Here is a 23622-nt window from a genome sequence, read left to right on the forward strand (position 1 = left end):
TGTTCTGCGCCAGCACAGGATCACCAGTGTGTCTGCAACTGGCGTTGTGCTGGCCCATGTGTTACCTCTGGCAAACCTGATCTGGGCCACCAAAGGGCCGTCATTCTTTGCAGTATGTGGCCTTTATACTAAAGTCAGATCACTTTCTGAAACTTGTGCAAATATGGTGTGGAGGTTAGGAACTTCAGGCCTCCCCTGTCTGTCATGCTTATCCATGTCTCTGCTGCCCGTCAGGTCTCTCTTGTCCCCTCTTGCCCTCGCTGTTTCTTTGTCCTTTGCCCTCTTAGAGGTGTCTCTGTTCCCATGTTTCTCGCATTCTTCCATCCCGTCACCCCAGTCTGTCATATATTTTTATTGTGTGTTCCATGCTCTATTGTCAAGCTCATGTCAGTCTGCGTCTCTTTGTTTCCTGTTTTATTGTGACAGTCTTGCGTTCCATGTTCAGTGCATTTCATTTTTGTTTCCCCACTCTCATTAGTTCATGTTCAGCTGTGTTCCCTCCTGTCGTTTGTTCCCTCCCTCTGTCCTGGGTCACGATCTTGCTCATACCCAGCTGTGTTGGTTTAGTTTCCTGTATTCTCCAGTTCAGTTTTGTTGCTTCAACATTCCAGCAATAAAGCTGTGTTTTTGTGTTAAGTCCTGCCTGCCAAGTCTGCTTTTTGGGTCCTGCCTGCCTCACACACAGTTCATGACATTAACAGCTTCTAGTGATGCTTACATGGTCTGAACTCAGACTTACGAGTCACCACCAATGAAAGAGCGCCTTTCATTTCCCCCCATATCATATTTACTATTTGCCCATAAGTGCTACGCAATATCACACAATTCTGGAGAATCAGGGACCAACTGGCATAGCTCCAACTGGGTATACAGAGAAATTTTTTCAGCAGGTGAACAGTTCTTACAACACAATCATATGCTGTTAGATGCTTCCCAAACACCCCATTGCAGTGCTTTACCCCTGGAATGTCAGTTTCTTCCCATTGTTTGTACTGTTGTACTGGTTTTAACCGTGGCAACATATCTTGACAATCATCTTGTTCAGTTTTTGTTCTGTAAAAATTGTTTTGTTCATCAGTGAGAATTACACTTATGTTTTTTCCAGTATACACTGCCTATTTGTACTCTCTCAGTTTCCTGTTTCTCTCTGTACTTTCTCAAACTGTTCATTAACCCGGGTACCGGTTTAGCTCACTGGGATGAACGATATGCTGCAGGGCTTTGTCGCATGTCTTCCCCTTTCTCTCTCTCCCTCTGCTTTTCTGTTCACTGCTCTGTGCAAAAAAAGCCAAAAATAAAATATTAAAAAAATATATTTAAAAAAACTGTTCATCAACCCCCCTTAAACACACGTGGTGTTACATGAGGTCAGCTTGTTACTGTGTAGTCTGATGAATGTGTGTGTGTTGTTGTACAAGCCTCACCAGTTCATCACAAACAGGAAACGCAGCAATCTGTTGGAGTCTCTACTCATACGCTTACAGCAGCAGATCAGCATGATATTTAACCATCTGCAACATTTTGCTCACCGTGTTATTATCAAGTCATCTTTCCCTGACACAATGACAATTGTGTTGTAAATTGAAGTTAACACATAAACTCTCAACCCAACAAGTTGACTGGACAATATGGCGACAACAGGAATGTTGTTTAAAAGATCCACATTCAATTTCTTTGCATTGTAAATCTTTTGTATATTGTTTAGTCACTGGAATATCTTCTGTTCCTACAGTTTTAATAAAAAGTTTTGGTTTTTGATTCCAGTCTGCTTGTCTGATCACTGATTCTGTAGCATCACATATTTCCAAAAGTCAACCTGTTCTCCTGCACCCCAGAGCAGAAATTGTAGCAAGTGTTTATAAGTAGTGGGCTTAACATTTAATAACAGGTGTGTCTGTCAGGCTTTTTTAGCCACAATGTGAGATATGGCCATGTTTATAAGTGTAAGCTGGTCTTCATTGCATCTTCATTGCACACAATGATTGTGTGTGTCATTAATCTGGGTTTCAATGCGCAAATGTCTGTCTTGTTTTTATTGCATCTGTGTCTCTTGTTTTACTTTTTTACCTTTTGTTGCAGTGTCTTATCACCCTTCCCCTTCTCACACGAGTAAGCAGCCTCAGTTTCCTACTTTTCAGGACAATCCGTAGCCCAGTGACATGTGGCTCTCCACTGAAAACAGCTCTGTCTCTTTCTAACCTTATCCTCCTCCCCTGGCCTCTCACTCGTTCTGCAGTAGTCTGTGTTTGGCACTTGTACATTTTAAGCTCTGTCATTTGGACTTTTTCTTCAGTCTTGGCTTTCTTGTTATTATTTTTCTTGCCATTTTATTCTCCATGTATGGCAAATCCTTCCACCTCAGACATTCTTGCTATCCCATTGTACACATATGCTTAGACTTAGTCTTGTACTTGTACAGGTTTAAACACAAAGCAATCCCACAGATGTACTTCCCAGTTTGTGATTTGGGGGCATCTCTCCATCCAAGAGACAGTTTTAATAATGTACAGCTGTCTCATCCTCTTGTTGAATACAGGCCATGCAGTGGTGAAGTTGTCAAACAGTGTAGTTTTGGCTGTGGTATATACTGCTGTTCCCCTTGTAAGGTTGGGGGAAATGTTGTTATCTGGCCACCCACTGCTGACTATTGACCAAACTGTTTGTACCCACTAAATTATACTGGAATTGGGCAATAAAGTCCTTGCTGTCCTCTTTGGGTCTGGCAGATGTTTGTAACTTCTCTCTTGTCATTTTCAGGCCACAGTCAGTGAACCAAAGTTATATTTCTATCCAGGCCCATGACTTCAACCATGGGCATTATGGTTGTCATCATTACATTTTTTTCCTGATTTGGTGATATAGGGAGAGAGAGATGATGCAATGGCTCCAGCACTTTCTGGTGTGAGCTGGGCGACTTTGTTGATGGTGACACTCAATTGATATCTTTTTTTGTGCCTTGCCTATGCACAGTTTTTCTTTCTTTGCATTTTAATTCATTCATCTTTAACTTGTATTCACTTTCTCATTTTCCAGTGATTTTGAGCAAAGACCTTCTTTTGGGAATTCATGTTCATTTATGGACTTATGTAATAACTGCAAAATTTCCTTAAACATGGGTTTTTACTGATTTTAGAAATAACTGTTATAACACTGTAATTATATAGCTTTTATCGCAAGAATATATATTGTTGCAGACCTGCCTGTCTACCACAACAACAGTGTGCTAGACACTGTGCAACAAACAGTTTCACTGACAGCTATCAGTGATCATTGATAGCTGTCAGTACTGAGCATTACTGATTAAAACTAAGATTATGGCTACTCCTCTTCTAATGAGGTTTATGTTCCCTCCTGAGATTTACACAAAGTTCTAGAGGCACACTCAGAGCTACCTTTTGCACCTGTAGAGTATATTGAGTAAAGTATCTTATTGCTAGCTTTGGCATCAGCCAAAAGGGTCAGTGAGGTACTGCCTGCAGTTTTCCCAATCAGATGGTTGGTGGTTTGATCCCTGGCAACTCCAGCTTGCATGCCAAAAATCTTTGGGCAAGATAGTAACCCCAAGTTGATCTCTGATACATCCATTGGAGTATGATTTGCGTGAGTGCTAGATAGAACACACCTACATATAGAAAAAGGTATTTGTATGAATGAGAGTTGTAAGTGGTTTTAGTGCTCAGGTAGAGTAGAAAAGCACTATGTAAGAACCAGTCCATTCCATTTATTAGCTTTTCTCTACTTGCCATTTGCAGATGAGAGCCAGAACCACTTTAATTCACTATGCCTTATCCATACATTAAGCAATTATCTAGACAGGACTGAGGGGTTTAGGAAAGCAACCAAATCTTTGTAGCTCCTTCTTTAAAGGTAAGTCTATGTCTCGCCAGGGGTTGTCAGACTGGGTGGTAGAGGTCCAGTCTTCCAACAAGGTGGACCACAGCCTTTTGTGCAGCTGTGTGCACATTCCATCAGATGAATGACTGCCTCATGGGACCTTTTTAGGAATGTTTATGTAGAGGACACCTGTCAGCAAGTCCTTGAAGTGACTGGTCATGCCAGAGGTTGCTTACCATAGTGGGATACTGAACTCACTTTTCAAAGAACCCCGGTTACGCTAGTAAGCAAACATTTTCTTTGTGCAAAGTAAAATTAAGAAAACATCTGAGTTCATTTTTATTTTCTCTACAGGATTGTTTGGATGACAGTCGTCGCATCCCCCCATCTCCAGTTGTCCATGTTCGAGGACTTTGCGATGCTGTGGTGGAAGGTGACCTAGTGGAGGCGCTTGACAAGTTTGGCAACATCTGGTAGTCCTGGTTTAACTCTAAATACTGTTGAGGCCATTTAAAAATATTAACACACTTTTATTTAGCTTGGAATTGCATTGCACATTGACTTTGGTATCATCGACCTTTTTTTTAGTGCACACCTTGCAATGTACAGGCATGACATAATTTTCAGCTTGTGCTAGAAAGCTTGTTTAGCAAGCTGCAACCCTAAACTGTATGAAACAAATGCCTTATTCCTAGTGTTAAATGACTAGAAAGACCAATTAAAAACTGGAAACATCCCTGACAAAAACTGACGTGCAAAGTTAGCACTGACAAATGGGGATAGTGGGATATATTAGGTACCAAAGTGGGATATATTAGGTACCAAATAAACAGTAAATTCCTAAAGTTCATGAAAAAAAAATGGTCAAACATCTGAGCAACTTTGACAAGTGGAAGAAGGCAGCCAGTGAATCACAGTTTCTTTATATTTACCTGGGAATGAGTGAAGTAGGATATACTAGCTAATGCACTGTTATTAACCTTGGGTCCTGACATTTGGGCAGTTTTTCTTTTGGCAAGAAACAAACATCAAAATGTTGCACATACAGTTGGGATGTGTAGCAATGACACCCTGTGGCGGGGAAGTTAATTACAGTCACATGCCTGGCTGCTCTTTCATCTACAGGTGCGCAGCACCAAATGTGACTAGCGATTCCAATGCTTATTATGCACTGAACATTTCCTCACTGCATCAAGTATATGCAACATGCAGCTTCTGCATGCTACTTTGCTTCTAAGATGACCACAAGGGGGCAGTATATAGCAGTGTCCAACACGCTTTAAACAAAGTCACTTTAACTGGAACTGAACAAAAACTGAATTTGCGTGCAATAGTATTTGCCTGCAAATAGAGCTTGCATCGTTGTCTGTATATGTCATCATCATCATTCATTTGATCAACAATAAAGTCACCGAGGTATTTCACCTTTTTATGAACCGCAATAGTATTTTGGGACAGTTAAACACTAGAAATCTAGCTGTTTATCCTGCTTGGTTCTACATATCAAAATAGCACTTTTAATAGCATTGTACTTTATATCATAATGCACACCATATTCAGTACAGATATTAAGCTCCTGTAATCCAGCACTACTGGGACTAAAAACAACCAGGTCATCTGCATACATAAGATGATTTATCCATGTTTTACCTAATATACGCCCAGTGTTACAGGCTCTCAGCTATATGGAGAAATCATCAACATATAAATTAATTAAAATTGGAGACAAAATCCCACCCTGTCTGACACCATTGGGTCACAATCCACGTGTTGTTTACCCAGTTTATTATCTGTGCTTAGTCCAAGGTATTTATAGTCCTCCACAATGCGTACATTGACCCCCAGTCCACGGCGATAAGGTGAAAAAAAACTTTCTCAACCCACATGTTTGAGAGAAAACAATTTGAAACACACTAACACGCTACTAATAAGTAAAAGACAAAAAACTAAGAACAAAAGTTTAAAGAATGGAGAAAAAACAGTAATAACTGAAACAGGCTGCCTTCCAGTTGGCACATGTGCATGATATTTTGTGATTTACCTTAATCACAGATAATAACGACAGAAATTCCAGTATAGAATAAGTGTTCTTGATTGGATCTATATTCACAATGTCATGATCGCACAGTCACATCAGTTCATACTTGCTTTTGCAGCAATGGCAAAACATGCAAGGTTACAAAAGTTGATAGCTGCGTGACCCGCTGAAATGATTTCAAAGTGCAGCTTGTGCCAGTAGTCATCATTTTCGACTTGGATTTCATTAACTCTTCTGGGACGCTATGATAATTTCTTGTGAAGCACTTGGTGATGTTTATGTTGAAAGATGCTATAGAAATAAAAATGTACATACTTTTACTTTACTTGCTCACCTTCTCTAACCTTCACATTTGTCTCCGCTATCGGCAGTTATGTAATGATGATGCCTTTCAAGCGTCAGGCTCTGGTGGAATTTGACAGCGTGGAGAGTGCTGAGCGCTGCGTGTCATTCGGAACCCGTGATGCTGTCTACGTCGCTGAGCAGCAGGCTTTTTTTAACTTCTCTACCAGCCAGAGAATCACCAGACCCACCAACACAGACGACCCCTCCAGTGGAAACAAAGTCCTCCTGTTGTCCATACAGAACCCTCTGTATCCCATTACCACTGTAAGTCCTTTACCCCACCTAAGACTCTTGCCATATCTTCAACTTGTGTTAGAAAAGAAACTTTTTGCTATCTGAGCTAAAACTCTTTAACCAGGTCTCTTTTTACCCTTCAAGGACGCCTGCTCCTGTGTTAACCATGATTACAGTCATTGTACATTACTTAAAATGTTTGCCTCAGGAATACCCTGCCTTCTGAGATAAAGAGATACAAGCTTATATTGTCAGACATCTATTATTAACAAACCCTCTGTGCCTTTGCTCTGTGTATGCATTCTTTATCTGTGTATACATCCTCAACAATATCTTTGTAATTTAGATTAGTGCTAATGTCTCACTGCGTATTTGTAAAATAATGTAAGCTTTTAACTTTTAGTCAAAATTAGCTCATAAATGTAAAGGTTTTAAGTGTTAAAGCCCATTTTCCATTTCCGTTTTCTTAAGTCCATTTTCTTGGTGACCAGTAAGTAAGTTGCAGTTTTTACAGTGTGGTCTCTGTCTTTCTCTCAGGATGTGTTGTACACTGTGTGCAACCCAGTTGGTAACGTCCTACGTATTGTCATCTTCAAACGCAACGGCATCCAGGCCATGGTTGAATATCCTGACTCTGTGTGTGTGTGTGTGTTCCTGTCTAGCTATCTTTGTGAGGACCGAAATCTGCATTCTACTATACTTGTGAGAACCAACAGTCACTTGTGAGGATACACACACCAGTCCTCACAAGTTTGAAGCCTTTTTGAGGCTCAAAATGTGGTTTTAGTGTCAGAGTTACAATTAGGTTATGGTTAGGTTTAGGGTAAGGGTTAGGGTTAGGCATTCATTTTTAATGGTTAGGGTTAGGGTAAGGGGCTAGGGAAACCATTATGTCAATGAAGGTCCTCACTAAGATAGCTGAGCGGTGTTTTGTGTGTGTGTGTGTGTATGTGTGTGTGCGCACACTATTGCATGTGTGCTTGGGGTATATCACAGATTAGCAGAGAAATGCCAACATGCGTTTTCATTCTTCTAAGCTCCAGTTCAGAGCTTAATAGACTCGTTTGGATACAAAATAATGAACACAGGATGGTAGAAGAGGATTAAAGCTAACTGGATGTGTTTTGTTGATGCCAGATCAAAGTTCACTTCATTAAACCTGACAGTGCATCATCTTGAGGGCTGTGGTAGTCTTGTTTTTCTCTGCTGATCCTGATGAGTCAACCTTAACAAGCTTGTTAACATTTGAGTCAGTAAAGGATGCTCAGAAGGCCAAACTGGCTCTGAATGGAGCTGACATCTATGCTGGCTGCTGCACACTCAAGATTGAATACGCTCGGGTAAACACATGCACATACACTCACACACTCATGCCCGTGCACATGAACACACATCTAAAAAGAGGTGCTGTGCTCTGTTGCCCCTTGCAGCCCAACAGACTGAACGTCATCTGCAACAACAACACCAGCTGGGATTACACCAAACCCTTCCTCCTGCACCGAGGTAGCGTTCCCTCTTTTAATCTCCGATCAATGGAAGCAAACACACATACACACAATGACGTATTCTGGATATCATACTCAGTGGAGTTGTAGTGTTGGTGAGGCAGCTGGTTCCAAGTGTTTTTTTTCCAATTATCATGAACATGAATGTTTATGATAATAGAGCATAGGAACAGAGGTTTTGTTTTTGACCAGCAGTTTTTGTTTTGTTTTGTTTGGCAGATGGCTGATCTTAGTATTTTAATGAGCAACTGCCTTTACTGACCTACTGGGAATGTAGAGAAATGTGCACATCTGAGTTTGTTTTTCCTGAAACAATTTTCCATAGGATTTTTTTTTCAGCACTTTAAGCATATTCTTTAAAGTTTACTTCGAGGCAGTCTGAAAGTCTTTTTCCATGGCCACTCAGAACTCCTCCCACACCTGAATTTTTGCTTCAGCCACTGCCCGAGCCACTTCACGCTTGGACTGTCAGTACATATCAGCTGCCTCTGAAGTCACACAGGCTAACCAAGCCTGATAGGACTCCTTCTTATCCTTGTGGCTCCCTACACCTCTGGTGTCCACCATTTGGTTTGGGGGTTAACGAACAACAGGCACCAACCACCTTGCGGCTGCAGCTCAGTGCAGCGGCTTTGGCAGTGGAAGTGCTGAACATGGTCCATTTGGACTCAATGTCCGCGGTCTCCCTCGGAATGCTGGTGAAGCTCTGCCGGAGGTGTGCGTTGTAAATCTCACAGACTGGGGCCTCTGCCAGACATTCCCAGCACACCCTCACTATACATTTAGGTGCACCAGGTCTGTCCAGCGTTCTCTCCCGCCACCTCATCCAACTCACCACCTGGTGCTGAATTTGATTAGGTTGAGGAGTTTAAGTATCTCGGTGGAGGAGTTTAAGTATCTCGGGGGCTTGTTCATAAGTGAGTTGGGAGAAGAGCGCGGGAGATCGACAGACGGATTGGTGCTGCGGCTGCAGGGATGCGGACAGTGTACCGTTCCATCGTGGAGAAGAGAGAGCTGAGTGTAAAAGCGAAGCTCTCAATTGACTGCTCGATCTACGTCCCTACCCTCACCTATGGTCACAAGCTGCAGATAGTGACCGAAAGAACAAGATTGCGGATACAAGCGGCAGAAATGGGCTTCCTCAGAAGGGTGGCTGGCCTCTCCCTTAGAGATAGGGTCAGAAGTTCGGCCAGAGGGGCTCAGAGTAGAGCCGCTGTTCCTTACATTGAAAGGAGCCAGTTGAGGTGGTTCGGGCATCTGACAAGGATGCCTCCTAGGCGCCTCCTGTGCGAGGTTTTCTGGGCATGTCCCACCGGGAGGAGGCCCCGGGGCAGACCCAGGTGAGATTATATCTCTTGGCTGGCCTGGGAGTTCCACCGGACAAGCTGGAGGAAGTGGCTGTGGAGAGGGACGTCTGGGCTTCTCTGCTTAGGCCGCTGTCCCCACGATCCGGCCCGGATAAGCGGAAGAAGATGGATGGTTCACTTCGAGTAAAATTAATATGTTGACTTTTTACTTATTCCTTCTAGTGAACATTATTATCTTCTTTTTACACAGCAGGAATGTGTCTTACAAAGCACAATACATTTTGTTTGCAATCTGAGTAAATATAAACAGAGTAAATTTACTCCAGTTCAGTTGGAATACCTCAGGAGGAGCTTGGAAATGTCAATGCACTAAGATGACATTAAAAGGACAAAAGACTGATAAGGTGTGTCCCAATTAAAGGGCTGCATCCTCAAAGAACCCAGCCTATGTAAACCGTGAAGGCTGGGTCATTTGAGGATTTTTGGTGTATGCGATTTTTTCGGTATCTCAAGTATCTGAGGATGAGAGAGCACAAGACCATGAAAACATAACTGTTAATTTTAAGATTAGCTAGTAAGTAGCAGCTAATGTTCATGGGACTAGTGTCATCTTACTTTGCAAATATAATATGCATAAAGATAAAATTCTTGTATTAATAAATTAGATTTAAAATTCTCAGTAGTGAAATTTAGCTCAGTTTTAAATACTGAACTTCAGCAAAGATTCAAGTTGCATTTATTTCTATTTCTATATCACTTCATATCTTCATCTCAAAGACAAGTATTTTTTACAGTGTATATAAGGCTGTTTTGGACATGAGACAAATATTGTTCTTTTACTATATTGGCACTACTGCGTTTGTCTGAAGGCTTACTTATATTGGTAAAAAGAAAAGTCAAAATGAAGAGTAGACTGATACACCAAATATTCCTTTATTGGGTGAGAAAATCATGCCATATCATAACCGTTTTAAGTCATATAGAATAGATGTGATGTAATGCTGTAATGCAAACACAGCAGTACTATTAGTACTAAAATACTCCATGTTTCAAATAACTGAAGAAAAGAAATACTGACATCTATTTTCAGCTACATTCTGGTGCTTATAGGTTTCTGAATATAGAACTTTTCACTGCCTTTCATCGTTTTTACTTGGAGGTACCCAAATACTTTCTCCCACACTGAAAACACTTTAATGGTAAAATTATTTTAACATTACAGAGAGTTTGGATTTAGGACACTGATTTAGGACAGATGATTAGTTATTTTAAATGTTTCTAGCTGTCCTTTACGAAGAAAGAACGGCCTGTCTACTCTCTCTATCTTTCAGCTGGCTGGCTCTTCGTCCTACTCTTCACACACTGCTGAGTTTGTCCTGGTGTATTGTCAGGATTGGAAAGGCTCTGTCCCATCAGCTCTCCCTCAAAGGCACCACAGAAAATCTGCAGCTGTGTGTTTCTCAGTCTGTTCTGACTCTCCACACTTGCAGTTCTCAGACAGAAGACAGAAGTTGCTGGATTAAAGCACAAGTTTAACTTATAAATACATGTACATACTTTGTGCTTTACATTCAGAGAGAGAAAAAAATCAGGGGAAACGGCTGGATACACAAAATGGTGACAGACTCAAGTGGTATGAACCACTACAAAAAGAACATAAGAGCAGTAGTTTCTCCACATTTACTTTTCGTCTTATTTAGGGGTATTAAATAAGTTGAGATCCCATTTGGCACACTAGCACACTGGGTCTATTTGGCTCAACAGCACCAAGCAGAGGCAGCAAAATAACCAAGTTACCATTAACATTAGTGCAGTGAATCCTGAATCCTGCTTGTACCGGGACTTTAAGTAATATTTAGGACTGAAAACCAGGCAGCATTCACTAATTTCCTTCCTTCAAATTCAGATAAAACTGAAGGTATTGTACTTGGCCTTAGAAGTATGTTGTCTAACTAGTATGCTATCTAACCTCTAGATGGCGTTACCCTGGCCTCCAGTAACACTCTGATGAATCTTGAAAATTGTTTTTGACCAGAGGATATGTTCTTCAGTGTGCATATTAAACAAAAATGTAGGACTGTTTTCTTTCATTTGTACCATATCTCTAAAATTAGAAACATCCTTTCTCAGAGTGACACTGAAAAACTAGTTCATGTATTTATTACTTCTAGGCTGGACTACTGTAATTTATTATATTACCAACTGCGCTTAAGACTCTCTGAAAAGCCTTCAGTGGATCCAAAATGCTGCAGCAAGAGTACTGACAGGTGCCAGAAAGAGAGAACAGATTTTTTCTCTCATACTGCCTTCTCTTCACTGGCTCCCTCTTTGAACTAGAATCAAATTTAAAATCCTTGTCCTCACATACAAGTTCTTGAATAATCTGGGCCCATCTTATCTTAAAGACCTTATAGTACTGTATCACCCCATTTGAGCACTTTGTTTGTTTGTTACAGAGCGGGGGAAGGGGAGACAACGTCATGCCATATTGGGAGAGCATCCATCTAACGGCGGTGGTACTGTCTGTCTTCATCCCTCCCTGTCTAGCTGCCTATATGTTATCTCTTCCACTTGTTTCACTGCAATTACTGTGAGTCCACTGTACCACATAATATCCCCTGAGTATCTGTGCGTATCTTTGCAGGTACACACTGGCCCCTCTTGCCTCTACCTGCTAAAAGCCGGAACTGGAGGTACAGCGAGGAGGTGCAGGAGAGGATTTCTTACCCGCTACTCCAGAAGACCTCCCCCACATCCTCTTCCTCTTTCCTTGGCAAAAGCATGACTAGCTCTGTCACCATGGTGAGCGGTCTCCATCCTGTTAAGATGAACTGCAGCCGTATTTTCAACCTCTTCTGTCTCTACGGCAATGTTGAGAAGGTGTGTAAGGATCCTCTCTGACTTTTAGAGGTCAATGTTGATATGAAAATACATTGTACAATAGTTCCTATAATTTTCTTTTAATAAATCTTAATCATAACTTATGTTCTAGGTATGTATGATTTAGTTTATTTTTACAGTGCTCAAAAAAGGAAAACATCAGATCTCAATGGAAAAAAAAAATTCTGGATAGCTATACTGGAACAAAAGGATGCCACATCATTGGATGGAAATGAAAATTAGCAGCTTACAGAATGAAAATGTGAAAAAAGATGCAGCACACTAGTCCATTTTGCAGCAACTCAAAATGGCACTCAGTAGTTTGTATGACCCCCATGTGCTTTTATACATGCCTGACAATGTTGGGGCATTCTCCTAAGGAGACAATGGATGTTGTCCTGGGGAATCTCCTCCCACATTTGGACCAGGACATCATTGAGCTTCTAAACAGTCTGAGGTGCAACCTGGGGATGTCAAATGGACCAAAACATAATGCCCCAGAGGTGTCCTTTAGGAACTCCCTGTTTACTCTGGCCATATGAGAGCAGGCATTGTTTTGAACCAAGAGCAACCTACGACCCATACTCCAGTGTAGGGTCCAACAATGGGTGAAGGATTTAATTCCAATACCTATGGATAGTCAGGGTGCCTTTGCCTAGCCTGTAGAGATCAAATGCAAGTTGGGTTCCACAGTGCCAGGCAGTGAGCACAGGGCCAGTTCGAACTTAATAAAAAAGAAAAAACAACCAAGCAAAATCTCATGGACCATCATCAATCTATATTAACTTCTCATGTATGCCTTAACCATGCATGTATTAATTCATTCATTCATTAAAGAGGTGTTCCCCCAGATGGTGTACTGAGAAATAAGGTATGCATTCAAATTTTTTTACAGCCACAGATTAGCTGTCTACAAAGTTCATTTACTGTACTGGTGGCACTTTATAAAAATGTCACACTATTAAGCATTAGTACGGTATTAGAAAGTCCTTAAGTCATCATGTACATATTTCTTTACACCTCCTCAGTATTTCATTTATAAATGTACATATGTTTATCCATCTGTTACTGTTACACCATGTACTACTGTCACTGCTATACTGGTGTCACTATGTACAGCTATCACTGCAACTGCATCATTGCTGTTTATAATCACAATCATATTTATTATCATTATCATAATAATATCTGTATTCATAAATGGTTTGCTAAGGAGGAATAGTGCTCTGTAAATGTATGAATTAGTAAGGCAGTTAAAATGGAAATGGACTACTTTTTAAAAAAATGAGCAACTGACCTGCCATTTAAAGAAAAGCGAGTAGCTTCTATCTTAAAAGGTCTTCTGCAGAGTTGGCAAAAGTACAGACATTCTGTACTTTAGTAGAAATGCAAATACTACTGTTAAAAACTACTCAAGTAAAAGCTGAAGTACTGATTTCTTACACGTCTTCAACAACACTAAGTAGCCTGCAGTTTGTAGCTATCCACTTCACTATGCTTCTCCTTCAAGCTGCATCCACTGTTTGTTTGGGTGGGTGATTTGGGCATCAATAGCATGTAATGCATTTAAGTGATACTTGAAGTACATGAAGTACTCCGGTGTTAAGAAAACTCAGCTTTGAAGCGCTTACAAACTCTAGTTCTATCAACACTGCCACCTAGAACAATTTAAAAATGAAAAAGTCCATGCAAAAGATCTGTACCTTCTGCTGCAGCAGTATTAGGCCCACCATAAAGGTGGTTACTGGTTGATACACATAACGGCACTGATTTCAAGCCTGCACTAATCAACATCTCATCCCTCCTGTGACCCATGGCTTTTTATATTCAGAGCAAGTGAATATATTTTAGTTTCAATATTAATGATTTTAAAAATTGCAGTAGAGAGAGTAGGGGCAGGGTTAAGGGGATGGTGACACTTAGGGTTGCCAACTCCCTGAAAAATAAATAAGGGACACCTCGTGGCCAGGGCCGGGCAACCCAGTGTGGTGAATTTTGTAGCTTTTTTTGTGTGTGTGAAATTATGAATAATTTCACACACACATCATAACTCATCATTATTATTCATCTATGTATTACTTTTATGTATTAGTCATCTATTTGTTGTAATCATCTATCCTTGAATTGTTTATTACACAAAATAAATGATATTATCACACTTCTGGCCACATAGCGCTGATATTCACTGCACATGCCCATATTAACCTTAACCAGAGGGTTTAAAAAAACAAACCAGTGTTTACAGACCATATCTGCTTCTGCCGTGGCCTGGTGGACAAAAAATTGGTTAAGGGTTCCCCGAGCTTTCACGCCCCTCATGTTCTTCATGTGCCCACCATTAGAAGCATGCCTATGGAAAAAGTGCGCCGGCACACAGTGCAGTGCGCTTTATAGGTGTTATCGTGCACTTTTCCAGCCAGGTGTTTTCCTTTTCCCATTCCTCCCTGTACTTTTGCAGCCTTTTTTTTCTTTCTCTGAGGGGAACAAACATTGCTGGTCTAATGCTGGGCTTACACTGTGCGATTTTTGGCCCATTTTGAGCCAATTTTTGAGTCGTGTGACCGATTTGGTAATCGGCCCGATTTTGGCCTTCATCGTGCATCGTGTAGTATACGTGGGGTAACGAGAAGCGATTAACACCTCACGACCAGCTCCCGATCATCAATCGCTCGTGACCATCACCGCAGCTGCTCACACTGCTCACGCGCAAACACGTAAACGTCGGTGAAAAAGACGGAGCAGCACGGCTGTGCAGCGTGTGATCTGGACACAAGCGATGGAGGCACAACTTGTAGAACTTTGGAAAGCTCATCCGAGCCTTTTCGATGTGGCCTCACAAAATTATCACGACCACAACAACCGTGAAAATAGTTGGATTTACATTGCTGCTCAATCACAGCTGCCTGATCAATGTTTTTCATTAGCAATTTAGCAAAGTTGATGGTGGTGGTGTGCGTGTCTGTGTGAGTGAAAGACAGAGAGGCAGAGCGAGCGACAGATTTTCTGTTATAACCTTCATTTTATGGACGCACAGTCTGAGCACTCAGGTCGCATCAGAGCATCGGGCCGTATAGTGTGAGACACTGCATCGTGACCTACCAACTTATAACCCCTGCGAGTCAATCGTGCAGTTTGAGCAGAAGCTGAATAACGTGACTGAAAAAATCGCACAGTGTCTGCCCAGCTTTAGGTGTACTGTCGTCCGAGACTTGCACCGCAGTGTCGGCGTTTGTTTCCCTGTTGGCCATGCTTCTTGTTGTGGTCATCTGTTGTCTTCCGGTATTTTTTCCGTAAGCGACCTTTCCTCGACCAATGAGATAAGCAGTAATCTGAATTGTCATACTCGAATTGTCATAAGTGTGCTGTCAGCTCATTGGTCACAAAGCAGGAGAGGGGCTGGGAATTATGTTTTCAAACAAAGCGTTAATTCATTAACATTTATAGACTACTTTTGATTCTCACTGTATTACGGGACAAAGTGCGTCCCTTATTAGCTCAATACGGGACGTGTACTTTTGTTTCTAAATACGGGACGATTCCGTTTTTTAAGGGACGGCTGGCAACCCTAGTGACACTCGTGCAAAATAAATAAATACTGCAGTTATCAGCAGCTAGCATGCTGCAAAATGGTAGCTCTTCAGCTAAAGAAAATATCTTCTGTGTTTGCAGGTGAAGTTCATGAAAAGCATTCCAGGCACAGCATTGGTAGAGATGGGTGATGAGTATGCTGTGGACCGAGCTGTGACTCACCTAAATGGTATCAAAGTATTTGGCAAGAAATTCAACGTCTGGTAAGCACTAAATATGCATGCTTCAGACTTGAAGACACTTGGGGTTTGTGATAGGGAGTCTGATGTAGTTTATAACAAAATATCTTAACTGCTAGCTAAAAGTACATGACGCTGACATTGGCTGTAGTGATATTCATGTCATGATCATAGGTCAAAACTGAGAAGAGACGTGCATGTTTAAATAAAGGAAAGGAACACGTTTTTTTTAAGACCTGACATCCAAGAACTCTCCAAGGACTGAAAATTCCCACAAGCTGTCACTTGTATTTTACATAAATAACAGCAGTTAGCCTCTATTTTTTATAAAATATGTTGGGCTGTTCCAGCCTTTGCAAATTTGTAGAAATATTGCATTATTGTATTTTTTTCATTACTTCAGTCAGTGACTATCTGCCCAGAACTTAAAGGAGATCTATTTTATCTGTTACCTGAAACAAGCCACTTGAGTTCACTTTTTTAATGTTAAGCCAACTCTCTTCTGATTGGTGAGGTATCCCCCCTCCATGAAATCATACTGTACAGCAGACCTTCCCAAAGTGTGGGGCCCGCAGAGCCATGGCGGGGGGGTATGAAAAGGGGTGAAAAAAAAAACAAAACGCTTGGACACTGCTAGCACGGGGGGCGGCCACAGAAACGCAAAGCAGGAGATGAAGCATAGCTGAATATGTTTCCAAACCAACTTCATTCTAAGCCAAAGACTAGAAAATATGGTGAAACATATCTGCCCTTTGGTTTCACCTGCACAAGTGCTGAGGTAGGTCTCCCCTGCAGAATTGGTCTTCCCTGCGTCAGGAGCACGCGCTGGGCTGTTCAAATCACGGACAAACAGTATCCCACATTCTTGATTTTTAGTTCACAAACACTTCTTGTAATGACTAACTACTCCTGACATTTTGGAGATTTTGGAGTTAGCTCTTTATACAGTAAAGTTACAGTGGGATACAAATAACATCAGGCTGATCCTGCCACGATTTGTTCCCTCTGTTCAAATCACAGACAAACAGTATCCCACAGTTGTTTATGTTTTTAAACCCATTTTGCACAGAGAGGCATTTTTTGAAAAATGTATTGATAGCAATGTTGAATATTATTACACAGGAAAAAAACACAACTACATGTAAAATAATCACACCGTGACGCCTCTGCCTTTCTAAATGGAGGGAGAGTAGCTGCGTGTGTTTATGTAAGAGTGTAAAAACTGAAGATAGTCAGATTAACAGTATTTTGTCTCTATCTATCTTTTGTCTCATTCTGCAATTCATCTCATGTAAACAATAACATGGCGCACAGCGTGACGTGAAAAAAGGCACATACCTTTGTCGTTGCGTGACGAACTCTGTGTTCCTGTCCACAAGTAAACGCAAAAAAGGAGTTTTAAAAAAATCTCCGTTTTCGGTGATTCGAAACGCCGTTTACGTGTGGACGAAACAGCTGCGTTGTCAAAAATACCCGTGTAGGTGTGGACGTAGCGTAAAAGAGTTAGTAGTTTATTTTATTACTACCTGTCATTTATTGCAGATTACTTGTATTTGCTTAATTGTTTACTAAATGTTTGACGTGTGAAATAAACCACAATGAACCAAAATAAGGGTGTGTGTGGTTGGAGGATGTGTTTGTGCGTGTGTGTGCGCGTGTGCGCGTGCACGCGTGGGAGGGGGGGGGGGGGGGCACGAACATTTTTCTTGTAAAACAAAGGGGGGCCTAGCAAAAAAAGTTTGGGAACCACTGCTGTACAGAAAGCAGAAAAAGCCTTAACAAGCAGACTGACGCATAGGATTTTGGCTCACACTGATAACATGTCCTTACAATACTTTGTCTATCACACATCCCTTTATCTGACCCTGCTCAGTGTGTCCAAGCAACAGGCTGTGATTCCCAGTCAGGTCTTTGAGCTGGGTGACGGCACCTGCAGCTACCAGGACTTTAGTCTAACAAGGAACAACCGCTTCAGCAGTGCACAGAGCAGCAGGAACATCATCCAGCCACCCGCCACTGTGCTGCACTTCTACAATGCCCCACCAAACCTCAATCAACACCAGTTGCAAAAGGCAAGGCCACACCTGCATGAGACTTATTATTTCAATGGAGAAATGCTAGACTTAATGTCTACTCCAAGTGAGCTTTCTAAGTAGACAAGTATGCGCTCCACTGTGGCACGCCTTGACCTTTGAAAGGATCATTTAAAGATAATGAGTGGTATATTGGTTGTTTGTTTGGAAGCATCTTTATTCACACATAGAAAGAAATGGGCTCAAGTTATTTTCTTTCTGCTCAGTGTACGTAACAGAATAGACAACAAGTAATTATTATGGAATAAATAGATGGAATAAACTTGTTACTATATATAAAATAAAATAAACAGTAAATTAAACTTTCTAAATGTTTTGATTTTACACACGGTACATCTTGACATTTTAAGATGTCAATAAACCTAGTATACCATCATTATAACCTTGTTCAGGGAGATTTAATCTTCAAGTTACTCAGTTTTGCATGTGGTCTTAAGATCACTACTGTAAACGTATTTTTAGCAGTGACACATTGACAACCAACACTTTTTGTCTAGTTTTAGTTTGGTTTTATATTAACAAAAGAAAATGCAGGGATTGCTTTTAAAAATGCTTTTCTATCTTTCTTGCCAACAGCTCTGTACTGAATACAACATTTCAGCATTCTCTAAGTTCAAGGTTTTTGATGCCAAACGTAAGTTTAACCAATTAAACAGCGATAATAACTCCTCAGGTCCAGGTATCAGGAGATATCATTCAGTGTGTACACGTGGGGTTTTTGTTGTTATAAACATTTCCGTCTTTTCCCCCATCTTCCTCTTCCTGTAAGCAGCCAGCTCAAAGACTCTGTCTGGTCTGTTGGAGTTTGACAGTAAAACTGAAGCTGTGGAGGCTCTGACAGTCCTCAACCACCACCAGATCCGAATACCCAGTAAGTATTCAAATGATTCTCAGCCTGTATCAGAACTGCTGACAGCAGCAGCTTCTCTGAGGCCCTCAGTCACAGGTCTAGAGAATATTCTCCCACTTTTGAAGTGTTTGCTGAAGGTTGCTGGCAGTCCCTGTGAAACCAGTTGCTAAAGACATGTTCTGATATTGCTTCAGAAAGTGTGAAAGAGGGTCCAAGACATGCAGAGGATGACTGAGTCAGACTTAAAGCAGAATGTTTATTGGCTGGTACCAATAATCAAAAAGAAACATAAATTCAAAAGGGTAAACTGAAAACTATTAACCACGAGGAAGATCACTAGAGTTACTAGGAAAAACACACTGTCAGTGTCCTGTGTCACACTATTTTGTGACACAGGACAAGGGGAAAGAGGATGACAAGACACAGCTTATTATAGTAAAATATATAATATAATAATATATATATATATAATATAAAATAAAGTCATGCAGTAAGGATTACTGAAATAGGATAATTACAACAATCAGAATTAATTATTTTGTCTTCAAGTTAGAAAAAATAGATAAGACAAATTAAGACTAGTTACCTAGAATGAAGGATGAAGTTAACAGACAAGATGAATGGGTTTCAAGGTCCTAATCACTCTAACATAAGGTATACTGTTTTGTTCAGTTCCCCTTTCTTTCAGCATGGTCAGTGCAGAGTACAGCCTCTCATATGAGATTGGACAAGCAACAGCTTGTGTTCACTATTAGATGAGGCTTTACACAGGTTGGGTAAAAAAAATTAAGTAAAGAAAATAGAACGCCATCAAACAGATAAGCATTATTCAAACTTTAGGCTAATACAAAGTGTCTCATATGTTTGTGATGTTAAACTGAATGTCAGGAGTGGTCTTTCACAATAAAGTCAACATCTTTTCTCCAACCTGCAGATAGCTCCAGCCCTTTCACCCTGAAGCTCTGCTTCTCCACCTCCTCCCATCTGTGACCCAGAAACAAGATGGCCTGGACAAACTGGAAAAGACTTTATTTGTTCTTTGAAACAATTCTGCTTTTTCAATGGATGATTGCTGTGTGGTCAATGTAGAAAAAAAGATTTTAGCAATAAACTAAATAAGTGACACCCTTGAAAATTAGATAATTGAGCCAGACTTTCTTTGTTAACATTTGTTAATATTTCATCTCAAAGTTTTGGTGTAATTTGTTTGAATGTAAAGTGTTTGAATTAGTTAAATTCCTTACAGGGGCTTAAAATGGAGTACACTAGGAAAAATCTAATGGGAAGCAATTAGGAACATTTGTGCTTAGTTCTGTGTTCAGTCCAAAGACAAATGATGATAACAACCTTATTTTATTTGTGTAATTAAAGAGAAAATATAGAGAGCTTATATCATTATTAAAGCCCACCTGCATCAAACGTTTGCCTCAACTTAAAAATATGAAAAAAGCCTTTTAATAAACTTATATTAAATCAAAAATACAGTTTGTTCTAAAACCACTAAACCACTGCTGAACTCATTTGGTAGTTCTTTAAAGCTAAACAGCAACTTCAACTAATAAATTCATGTCTGTTTAAAAAAAACAGATGTCTGTGAGCACCCTGATGTTGTATTTACTCTTCCCATCATCAAAATTTAAATAATATTTTGTAAAGAAGGTGCTGGGTGTAACTGCTGTAAAGTACTGTGTGTTATGTTCACTATAAGTAAAACATTAACCCCAGGAACATTTATGCACTTTATGGTTGTTGATGAGTACTGCTCGCACTTCCAGTTGTTGGATTATATAGCATACCTTCTTTTCCCTGGATAATGTTGTCTAATGCTGTCTTCCAAACTTTTTGAATCAAACCTTAAATACACTGCTTAAACCAAACTAATTTGTCACAATAAAACAATATTTTTGCTGTGATGTATTTGTGTTATGAAAGGACGCTGAACAGCAACAGAGTTAATAAAACTATTGATTTCTGTTAACTAACAGAAATCAACCAGAAAGACAGAATCATTAAAAATGCGTTGAACATGAATTTTTATTTTGTTTCTACGTTCCTGCATCGTTTGAAACCAAAGACACCAAAGCAGGCAGAAGATTTAAAGATTAATGGACTAAATTTTTAAAAAACCTAACCCACAATGTAAATACATACATAATTTTGCTACATGTCTGGATCAGGCTAACTTTACCACTTAGCCAAATGTCTGATTTTTTTGTACATGTTAAAAAAATAATATAACAGCAATAAAGAACACAATCAAAACAAAACATTGTGAAAACAAGATAATCATAATAAATAACATGTTAAAAAAGGACTAGGAAGAAGCATAAGCTTATTTAATCCCACTAATATTTCTATCAATCAATCAATCAATCAATCTTTATTTATAAAGCACTTTTCATACAAAACAAACTGTAGCACAAAGTGCTTTACATGGTTAAAAGCAGCCCACCCCACCCTCCCACTCATTCCCCGCACTCTCATTAACAGAAACGGTCATGGATACACACATCCCCCCCCCCCCCCCACACACACACACACACATACATATACACACACACACACTTAAAGAGTAAAATTGGGCTGGGTACGCATTAGCCAAGTGAGGAAACACTATCACAGGGAGCTGTCTGCACCGGGAGCCGGTCACAGACCGCAGCCTCCAGGCTGGGCACACAGCAGGAGGGCGGCAAAGAAGCCCCCCAGCCAGGCTGAGAGGATCCACAGAGCCCCAGCAGCCACGGTCGATCACAGCCCCGGTGCAGAGAGCCCCCTCCGAGGAAACACTGGAGATATAACCTAATAAGAATATAAACAGGATAAAAAGATAAAATAAATAAGAGTGGGATACAATATAAATATAAGTATAAACAGAGTAAGAAGATAAAAAATGAATAAGAATACAATCAATAGATATTAGGTAAAACTAAATTAATAATATAAATAGAATAACAGGATAGAATAAATAAGCATAAAATAAATAAGCGTTAGTTAAAAGCTAAATTAAAAAGGTGGGTCTTGAGCCTGTTTTTAAAAACATGAACGTTCTCTGCGGCCCTGAGCTCCTCCGGCAGGCTGTTCCACAGTCGAGGACCATACCACTGAAAAGCTGCCTCTCCGTGAGTATGTGTCCTGACTTTAGGGACAATCAAAAGGCCAGTACCAGAGGACCTCAGGGTCCGTGAGGGTTCATATGGTAAAAGCAGATCTGAAAGATAAGAAGGCCCACTACTAATAATAATCAATCCCTTTTTCTCCTTGTTTATGCCCTATCCTTTCATAAATCCTTCCAATTTGTTACATGGTTTTATAATCCCAATATACTGTTAAGAGTTATGCATATTTACAAATATTTATACATACATGCTCATATATACATATATGTATACACACATATGTTTACACACACAAACACACACACACACACACGAATAGTGGGTGACAGCACCAGGTCCAAGCCTACATACTCCCTGTCCTTTGTGAAAAACATATTTTTGTGCCTCTTTTTAAACAGTCATACTGGGATTTTGCTTCATCTTTTTACCCAGTCTTTTCCACAGGTATACTCCACATACAAGATGCAACAACTTTTTAAAACCGTACAGATAAAGGGATGTTTTACATTTATTTTCCTCCTCAAATTGTATTTTCCCATCCCTTTTAGAATATTGTCTGGAAGTAGGCTGGTTATTGCTTTAAACATAATTTTATAGAGCTGTTTTAAATTTTGTTATACTATGTATAATGACAATAAAGGCTTTCAATTCAACTTGTGCAGTGTGAAAATGAACTAGATAAGTGAATTTTAGTAGTTTTGATTTGTATTTACACTTATTTATGACAGGAGTTATTTCTTATTCTTCCCATGCTGTAAGGAACATTGAGTTAGGATTCCTTCCTGCTGTGACAAAACAAATTTCCCACGTGTGGGACTAATAAAGGTTATCTTATCTTATCTTATCTATCAATCAGGTCAACAGAGGCTCTGTAATTCTTTATGCCAGATTTGGTCCAACATTTACAAAATAACTATTGAAGCTCTTGACTACATCAGCAGTATTGTCCTCTATGATGCCATTATCAATAAAATACTGAGGATAACTTTGTTGTGCAGAAATATGTTTAATAATAATATTCAATATACCCCATATTCCCTTAATATTGTGTTTGCTATTGTCCAGTATTTTCCTTTAATCCTCCTTTGTAATATTGGTCAATTTATCTTTCTATTTTTTAAAATATTTTTTCTTTCTTTTTCTATTCTTTTGTCTTTTTGTTCTTTTTTTTTTTTAATCCGTATACAGTGTGCTTTTTTTTTTTACACGCATTTTGTAAACCCTTAGTGAGTGAACTGAATATTTTTGCTTTCTGCTGTATCATATTGTTGAACATGCTGTTGGAAGCTGCTATGCAAGTAACCCCGGCGGAAGGGGTTACATGAATAGGATGAGGGCCCGATGGAATCTTTGAAACATCCAGATTGAAGGCGAAACAACTAGTAGCTCAGTGTTTCAACAAGAAGGAAGAAGGAACTGCTCTCACGGCTAGAGATTGATGGGGTACAACGCAAATGCTACAGCAACGAGCAGCCAGAACTACAGGTCAGGGGGAAAATTTTATCACGCCCACCAGAGATTGGGTACCAAGTCCCAAGTGCGATAGAACAATGATCGTACCAAGGTGTACTCTCAGTAGGGAACAATATGAGAACAGCGCCACTAAGGTTGGACTGGAACAGGACTGGAAGCATATGGGAGAAGGACGCAACC

At 40.1% G+C, this 23622-nt stretch overlaps 1 protein-coding gene across 1 annotated transcript in view; it reads left to right on the forward strand.

Moving 5' to 3' along the window:
- LOC134628875 (heterogeneous nuclear ribonucleoprotein L-like) overlaps positions 1-20458 on the forward strand; it is a 34744-nt gene extending 14286 nt beyond the window's left edge. Inside the window, exons 2-13 of the mRNA XM_063475676.1 lie at positions 4189-4307; positions 6244-6481; positions 6989-7074; positions 7695-7791; positions 7882-7954; positions 11720-11779; positions 11908-12143; positions 15813-15934; positions 17784-17982; positions 18580-18637; positions 18776-18874; positions 19788-20458. Of these exons, the coding sequence (XP_063331746.1) occupies positions 4189-4307; positions 6244-6481; positions 6989-7074; positions 7695-7791; positions 7882-7954; positions 11720-11779; positions 11908-12143; positions 15813-15934; positions 17784-17982; positions 18580-18637; positions 18776-18874; positions 19788-19843 (1443 nt within the window). The 3' untranslated portion in view covers positions 19844-20458. The remainder of the gene's footprint in view (positions 1-4188; positions 4308-6243; positions 6482-6988; positions 7075-7694; positions 7792-7881; positions 7955-11719; positions 11780-11907; positions 12144-15812; positions 15935-17783; positions 17983-18579; positions 18638-18775; positions 18875-19787) is intronic.
- Positions 20459-23622: the final 3164 nt, after the last annotated feature.

The sequence above is a fragment of the Pelmatolapia mariae genome, linkage group LG6 (assembly GCF_036321145.2).
Source record: "Pelmatolapia mariae isolate MD_Pm_ZW linkage group LG6, Pm_UMD_F_2, whole genome shotgun sequence".
Classification (NCBI taxonomy): domain Eukaryota; kingdom Metazoa; phylum Chordata; class Actinopteri; order Cichliformes; family Cichlidae; genus Pelmatolapia; species Pelmatolapia mariae.